This window comes from Myotis nattereri (assembly GCF_964212035.1).
Source record: "Myotis nattereri genome assembly, chromosome: 2".
NCBI lineage: Eukaryota > Metazoa > Chordata > Mammalia > Chiroptera > Vespertilionidae > Myotis > Myotis nattereri.
The window spans coordinates 24439898-24448185 of NC_138076.1; the positions used below are offsets into that span (position 1 = coordinate 24439898).

The 8288-nt window shown below is 36.5% G+C and overlaps 1 protein-coding gene across 1 annotated transcript in view; it reads left to right on the plus strand.

Moving 5' to 3' along the window:
* The window catches only part of LOC308512648 (A disintegrin and metallopeptidase domain 3-like), a gene marked incomplete at its 5' end in the record, with an annotated part of 51275 nt that extends 43258 nt beyond the window's left edge, over nt 1-8017 (plus strand). Inside the window, 2 exons of the mRNA XM_081082248.1 lie at nt 3084-3249; nt 7839-8017. Of these exons, the coding sequence (XP_080938374.1) occupies nt 3084-3249; nt 7839-7908 (236 nt within the window). The 3' untranslated portion in view covers nt 7909-8017. The remainder of the gene's footprint in view (nt 1-3083; nt 3250-7838) is intronic.
* Nucleotides 8018-8288: the final 271 nt, after the last annotated feature.

Consider the following 8288-nt stretch of genomic DNA (forward strand, 5'->3'; position numbering starts at 1 on the left):
ATGATGTGTCTTGGTGTGGGTCTCTTGGGATTCATATTGCTTGGAACTCTCTGTTTTTGTGTAACATTTTTTCTTCCTCATATTAGGGAAGTTTTCTGTCATTATTTCTTCAAATAGGTTTTCTAATCCTTGCTGTTCTTCTAGTCCTTCTGGCAGCCCTAGTATATGTATGTTACTTTGTTTTGTATTGTCCCAAAGCTCCCCTGGGCTCTTCTTCTGCTTTTTAATTTTTTTCTCCAGTTGCTGTTCAGATTGGGTTTGTTCCTCTACCTTATCTTCTAACTCACTAATTCGATCCTCTGCTTCTTCTAGTCTACTGTTGAAACCTTCCATGCTGTTTTTGATTGTAGCTATTTCACTTTTGATTTGTTCCTGATTTCTGCATAGGTTGTTGATTTTCTTGTCCATCCTGTGTATGACCTGTATGACCATTACTCTGAATTCCTTTTCCTGTCATGTTGCATTTCTCCATTTCATTTATTTCCTTTCTTGGCTATTCTCTTTTTCTTTCCTCTGTGGATTGTTTCATTGTCTCCCCAGAAGGTTCAAATGCCGAGTTGCTGGGCCCTAGGCTGTGTACAGTGAGAGCTTCACACCACCCAAGTGTCACTGAAAAGCTCCAACATCAAGACATGTGGCTGCCGTGGGTTGGTGGAAGACATGCTCGCCAAGGGTCAGGGTCACCAGTGCTCAGTGTAGCCTCATGTGCACACCTAGTATCAGGAATCCTGCCTGCGCCGCTCTGAAAAAGAGACCCCACTGGTGTGTGCTGAAAATCAGAGTCCCCTAGTGCATGCCAGGAGTCAGAGTCCCTCTGTGCCCATGCTGAGAATTGAGTATTGAAGTCTTGCTTGGTGCAGCCTCACGCTGAGAATCAGGGTCCCTGTGTGCACATGCACCGAGAATTGGAGTCACTGGCTCTTAGTGTGCATGCACTGGGAATCAGGGATCCCAAGTGCATGTGATGAGAAACAGAGTCAAGTCACTGGTGCTCAGTGCTGCCTCTCATTCAGAGAATCAGGGTCCCTGGTCTGCTTGGGGGATCAGGTTGCACAGCTCTCCTGTGTCAGCAGAAGGTCCACTCCTGCACCGCAGAAAATAGATTTCCATGTGCGCTTGTCCAGAATCAAGGTCAGGTGGCACTGCTGCCTTGTGTGGGAGTGGGGTCTGGTCACGAGAGTGCACTCTGCTGAAAACAGATTCTCAGTGTTTGTGCACACAGGCTCAAATTCAGGCAGTGGAGCCAGAGCCGCTCTGTGTGGGTAGGAGGCCTGCTTGAGCGGGGTGGGTCCAACAGTTCCTATGGCGCTGCAGTGATCCTGCAGGGAGGGGAATGGGCTCTGTGACTCACAAAAATCTGTGGCTGGCATGTCTGGATTCTTGGTGTCTGTGGTTCTGCAGCTGTGGTCACAGGTCTTTGTCCCCAGTGGCTGTAGGGTCCCAGTTTGCGTCTGAGGCCAGATGGGGTGGTGGTGAGGCTAGGATCCTAGTCTCAAGCAATTCTGTTTTTCAAGATGGCATAGTCTCTGGGCCCACTCTGGCTGTCCCTGGAGTGTCTGCAGTGGCAGTGGGGTTTTTCTATCTAAGACTGCCTGTTTTGGCAGCCCCTAGGAAGACCTGCAGGATCTAATTGTCCCTAGCTCACACACACATACGTACACCACATACATCCACATACTCTATTGCTCCCTCATTCTCTCACACACTCTCCCTCCCTACATTCTTGACAGTCACCATCTTTTTTCTCCCCATCAATAATTTTTCATTAAATCACTTTTTTAAAACAGTTCTTTTGTTTGCTCTGTATTTAAAATGGAAGTATGTATTAGGTAGTAATATCAATTTAATGTGTCCTAAGTAGCATTTAACAGATGGGAATATGATAAAAACATTAGGATATAAAGAATAAATAAAGAGTATCCGTTGTCCCCTCCGCCGCCTCACTCATGCCCTCACCCCCCTAGTGTCTGTTGGTTATGCTTATACTAGTATGCATGCATGCAAATCCTTTGATTGATCTCCCCCCAATCTCCCCACTCTCTCCTACCTTCCTTCTGAGGTTTGACAGTTTGATTGATGCTTCTCTGTTTTTTGATCTGTTTTTTTTTCTTTTTTCTTTTTTTTTCCCATCAGTTTATGTTGTTCATTATATTCCATAAATGAGTAAGATCATGTGATATTTATATTTCTTTGATTGGCTTATTTTGCTTAGTATAATGCTCTCCAGTTCAATCCATGCTGTTGTAAATGGTAAGAATTCCTTCTTTTTTATCACAATGTAGTATTCCATTGTGTAGCTGTACCACAGCTTTTTAACCCACTCATCTGCTGATAGATACTTAGGCTGTGTCCAAATCCTAGCTATGGTAAATTGTGCTGCTATGAACATAGGGGTGCATATATCCTTTCTAATTGGTGTTTCTAGTTTCTTGGGATATATTCCTAGAAGTGGGATCACTGGGTCAAATATGAGTTCCATTTTTAGTTATTTTAGGAAAAAAAAGCTCAGCTTCAAGTAAAGAAAGAGTAGCAAAACCGGGTCCCCAAAAGAACAAAGATATAGCCTAGATCCCAAGTTACATGAGGCCAACAAAGTGTATGTGTGTGTGTGGAATGCTCACTGGTCAGCATTCCTACCAGCAGTGCAAGAGGGTTCCTTTTTCTCCGCATCCGTGCCAGCACTTGTCATTTGTTGATTTGTTAATGATAGCCATTCTGACAGGTGTGAATGGTACCACATTGTCACTTTAATTTGCATCTCTTGGATGATCAGTGACTTTGAGCATGTTTTCATATGTCTCTTGACCTTCCTTATGTCCTCTTTCGAAAAGTACCTGTTTAGGTCTGATGCCCATTTTTTGATTGGGTTGTTTATCTTCTTTTAAATGGTATTGATATCTATTGAATTACATAAATATATAATGCACTTTGTGGCATAGTCACAAAATATTGGAAAAACACTTTAACACTTTTAAATTTAAGTTCATTTATTATAATTGGAATTGCAAATTTTTATAAATCAAATTCTATTTTGCTTTAAATATCACTTTTGAAAATGTTAAGAGGTACTCTCATGTTTTCAGGGAAAATTTTAAACTGGCCAATAAAAAGACGACATGCTGCTCCTAAAACAAAAGTCCTCTTGATCAGTTTCTTCGTTTTTCTACTTTTCCTTATTTTAATTGCCATCATTGCTCTTAAGTGGAATAAAATGAAATTTTGGAAAAGAGAAGAAGCACTAAGTGAAGGGTAAGTAAAATTATTATTTCTTATATTTATATTAACATGAATTTTGGTAAGAATTCAAATGTAGCCAAGAATATTACAAGTAGGAATTCTTGGATGGATTGGATTGATGTGTAGAAATACTGAGTCTTAGTATATAAGTTTTTTTTTCAGATTGTAGGTAGGTAGGTATTCTTCATGTGCATAGAGGCCCAGAAAAATCTGAAGCTACTCAGTAAATCCTCACTGCCTTTCAAATAGGAAGCCATTTAGGTAAAATTGCTTTAGGAGGTTTTTGTTTTTGTTTTCTCAAGAAACCCCACATTCAGATTAATAGAGATAGGTATGCCAATTTTGTGAACAGAATATGTAGAAGGTAAGAAAAACATAAGATAGCAAAGAATAAGGGAGAGAACACAGAATACCACCCATTTTACACATAATTAATATTGCTCATGTGTTTCGAAAGTTAGAATGAAGGTACTTGTACAACTTTATTCTGTAACAATAACAGCAATACAAGCCACAATCTTCTTGGGAAATAGTCAGAAAAATTAGAATGCAGAATGAAAGATAAACAAGTGGGTCTCTTTATTCCATGCTAAAGCACAATGATTCTCATTCTTTCTTGTTTTAAAATATGTTTTCTTTTTATTCCAGAGAAAGAGGAGAGTAGAAGGGGGTGAGGGGGAGGGAGAGAGAGAGAGAGAGAGAGAGAGAGAGAGAGAGAGAGAGAGAGAGAGAAACAGAGATGTGTGAGAGAGAAACATCGATTAATTGCCTCCCACACACACCCTGACCTGGGAAGACACTAAAACCTTGGAAAGTGCCCTGATCAGGAATTGAGCAAATGACCTTTTGGTGTACGAATGATACTCAACCAACTGAGGAACACTGGCTGTTCTATTTCCTAATTTTGCAGAAATAAATAAAATAATTATAGAAAAAATGTATCAACACATCTATCTCCTAAGTTAGTTATTTTTATTTATAAACAACATAGCAGCAACTAATTAAATTCAGTGTATTATTCTGCCTGATTTATATATACATTACATAATTAAAAAAAACTATTATAAATGGACTTGAATGGATATCTGGCATAAGTCTTCTTGTGTTCTTAACACACCTTGGACAAATCTGAATAATTGCTGGGAGTAAACATGACTTAAAAGAGATGTTATAGTGGGGAAATATTGATCATAACTAAAACTGGTCTTGGCAGTCTAAGTTTTAGAGCAAAACCAAGGAGCTACAGGGTTGCAAGGATAAGTCGTTAGGTTAACATTAGAAAGACCAAATATTAAAAATAGGATCACTGACTGGAATATGGGAAGCAAAGTGTATCTTGGCTTACATTGTTTGAGTAATTAGTACAAATATAGCTTTGTTACTTTTCTTGATGTTGCTTAAGATTGAAATGTTTCCAAACCTAAAACTAATATTATTTATTTTATACAGGTCTATGTCAGAAAACAGCAGTAGTAACAGCTACATGACATACACAGAATTAAAGGTGAAATGAAGGAATCAAATTATTGACAAAATATCATTTCTGAGATATTTTTTAATCTTTAACAATATCTAAGTATGAAACATATTTTTTCCATGTTTCACAACCATCATTCCTATTTGCCAGTATCTTAAACTAATTCAAATTTTGTTTTATAATCTTCAGAAGTAGTTAATGTTAACCAGTATTAGTCAGTGATTTGTCAACCATTTTTTTTTTGAAAAAAAGAATGACTTTGAAGAGATTTAAATATATTCTTAAAATAGTTACAAATTGTCATGTATCCTGCTCACTCACTTAATGTGTTCATTGGTAAACTTATATGGGTTGTTTTCAAATATTTACATTTCTTCCTCACTAAAATTCCATGGTTATGGTTATTCTTGTTTCATAAATGAGAAAACAGACAAAAGAATTTAAATAATTTCCCATGTGTATAGAATTTTAGTAAGTATTGGAGCTGGAGTTCAAGACTATCAGACTCAAGGGTTAAAATAAAAACTCCACAATTTTGATATATATAGCCTATTATATAATAGGGGTGGGTAATGGAATGTACTTTTAGTAAGGGCATATTAGATGTCAAGGAAAATGCTACATGTACTCTTCAAGGCAAAAAGACAATTACATACTCCAAGATGGAATAAAGTAGGCATCTGTATATATTTTTCAAATTTTAACTCATATGCATAAAGAAATCATGATATGAGATCTACCATTTGGATTAAATGCAAAAATGCAAACATTCAACAAAGAATGAGAACAGTGCTCATCTAATAAATTACATGCCATTCCTGTATACTAGACTTTGAGAGTTAAGTCAGTGTATCTGTTTCCTCATCTGCTACCAGAGAACACATTTATAACTCCTACACAGAATGTAAATTAGTCTTATTTCTGACTAGACCAATCTCTACTTCTTCTTTGATTACTCAATTAAAATCTAAATCTCAGATGAGAATTTTGGCACTTGGCTCACTATCTCCCTCTCAAATCTTCCAATCATAGTATCATCCTCATGCTGGATAAGCATCCCCAGAACTAATTACCACCACCCAACTTCAATTATTTTCTTCTAGAGCTTTACACTGATCTTGTGATTTCTCTGATTTCTTCCAACTCTTAAATTATAAATTCACTATATTGCTTTAGGTGATATTTTTTCCTGTTTTTCACAGCCTTCTCCTGCTAGAAATTCTTGATTGGTTACATGAAGATTTTGCCTCAAAATTTTCAAAAAATGGGTTAGACAGTCCATAAACAAATACATTTCATAAATCGATTATATAGTGTATTGGAAAGATGGGAAAGATTAGGGCAGGAGGGGTAATTAGAAGAGTTGATGTTGATGAAGGAATTTGATAGGAAGTTTCTAAAATGTGGTTGACTTGGTAAGCTCTATTGAGCAAGTGATATGTAAGCAACGAATTGAAGGAGGTGAAAATATTTACCCAATTTAGGTGTTTGAAAGAAGTCTCATGGACTCACAGGGTCATCTCACATGAGGCTTTTATTTAAATTCAAAGGATACAGCACAGCAAGAGAGAGTGCAGGCAGTAATGGAGGTAAGAGAGACACCTCAGGTACAAGGTCTCAAGGTTCCTTTTTTTTTAAAAAAAAAATTAAAATAGATGATCATCAACCTCACTGCCCTTATCTTGGCAAAATGTGAAAGCAGACATCCAGCCTTTCCCAGAGTTAAAAATAGAGCTTCATTTTTGCTGCAATAAATCAATGCTGTCTTACACAGGGATTCAGATGGCAGAGCTATACTTGCATATAACTGAGAAGGAGCTTTGCAAACACAGGAAAGATCCAATGCAGAAAAAGTCAGGAATGTTTGTTAAATAACGGTGATGTCAGGTTTTCTGGAGCAGAGTTTGAAATAACGAGGACAGAGAGTAAAAGTGGAGACAGTGGTTAATCTAGAATTTCTGCAATAACCCAAGAGAAAACAGCATGATACCTAAGACCAGCAACAGTAAAAATAGTTTTAGGAACCATTTTTTTAAGATGAACTAACAGAATGAGTTGAGAGCTTGGATATAGAGTAAGAAAAAGTACATAAATAATGTTTATTGATATAAAGCAGGAAGATAGGAAAGCTAAAATATAAACCCAGACCTGTTTCTAAATTTGTTCTCTTAATACATTTTAAATGTTATTTTAAAATTTATGAACATTGAGAGATAAAATCTACATAGGTAATCATGTGCCAGGAGGTAACCGATTGTCTGGTGTGCACTGGTTAGGTTTTACATTTTCTCATATATGATTGGGAACATGTGAAAGAATTTTTGAAGTAGTACTGGAAGAACTTAACATGATATAGTTTGCTGGAATGAAGCAGGGGAGAATTCAGTCAGATTCAGCCAGCACTGGAAATGAGGGAAACAGCGATGAGAGTATGGAATACACAGGAAAGATATGACAAGGACAGGTTTGGAAGAGAAGAGATCAAAAAGTTTTGTGAGATATAACAGAAGTAGAGTTGATTAAGTGGTGAGTGGTGGGTATATTTGGATGGATATATTTGTTATTCTACAAAGAATTATGAAAATTAAAACATTTCTGACAAAATTGATAATGACACCTTTTACTAAACACATATTGTACAGTAGGCTAAGAAGTACTTTGTTGGAAGGATGATGTGGAGGGGAATGAAGTGTGAGTTCTGTTTTGAACATATGTATGTGGGACAACTGTTGGGTATGCATAGAAAACTCTTGGAAATATTCCTCCTCTGTAGATGAAAATAGATCAATCAATCATTATTATTATTTCTTTTTCACATATTTTCATTGTTATCCTCTCTGTTTCCTTGTTGGTGATTTATTTCACCCAGATAAAGCATAGGAACTATGTAAGTGAGATATTTATAAATACCAATTTATAATATTTTTTTTAATGTGGCTAGCACAAAGGATTCAGGAAAAGGAAATGGGTTTACAAATTTTGTGGAACACAGGCATAGATTGTGACAGTATAACCTGTGTCTTATTATACTAATGAAATTCTACACCTATATATACATAGTAAAATTAAACAGTTTTATTAAGTTAAAATTTAACCTTTCTATTTTCTATACTTTTTTTTACAGCAGTGACTGGGCAATAATGTTAAAAAGCCATAGTTTGGAGAAAAGATGTTACCAAGAAATTCACCATTAACTGGCCTGATCCAAAAATGAAAAAAAAAAAATCTGCTTTTTTTTCTCTCCTTTTGTTATGGCTTAAAGCTTTCAGTTTCACAAACCAAAATAAATCCTGTGAGTGAAAGTATATAGGCTTGTGTGTGCTGATTCTTCTACCTGCTGGGATCTTTTAGTGCAGCGGTTCTCAACCTGTGGGTCGTGATCCCTTTGGGGGTCGAACGACCCTTTCACAGGGGTCGCCTAAGACCATCGGAAAACACAAATATAATTACATATTGTTTTTGTTATTAATCACTATGCTTTAATTATGTTCAATTTGTAACAATGAAAATACATCCTGCATATCAGATATTTACATTATGATTCATAACAGTAGCAAAATTACAGTTATGAAGT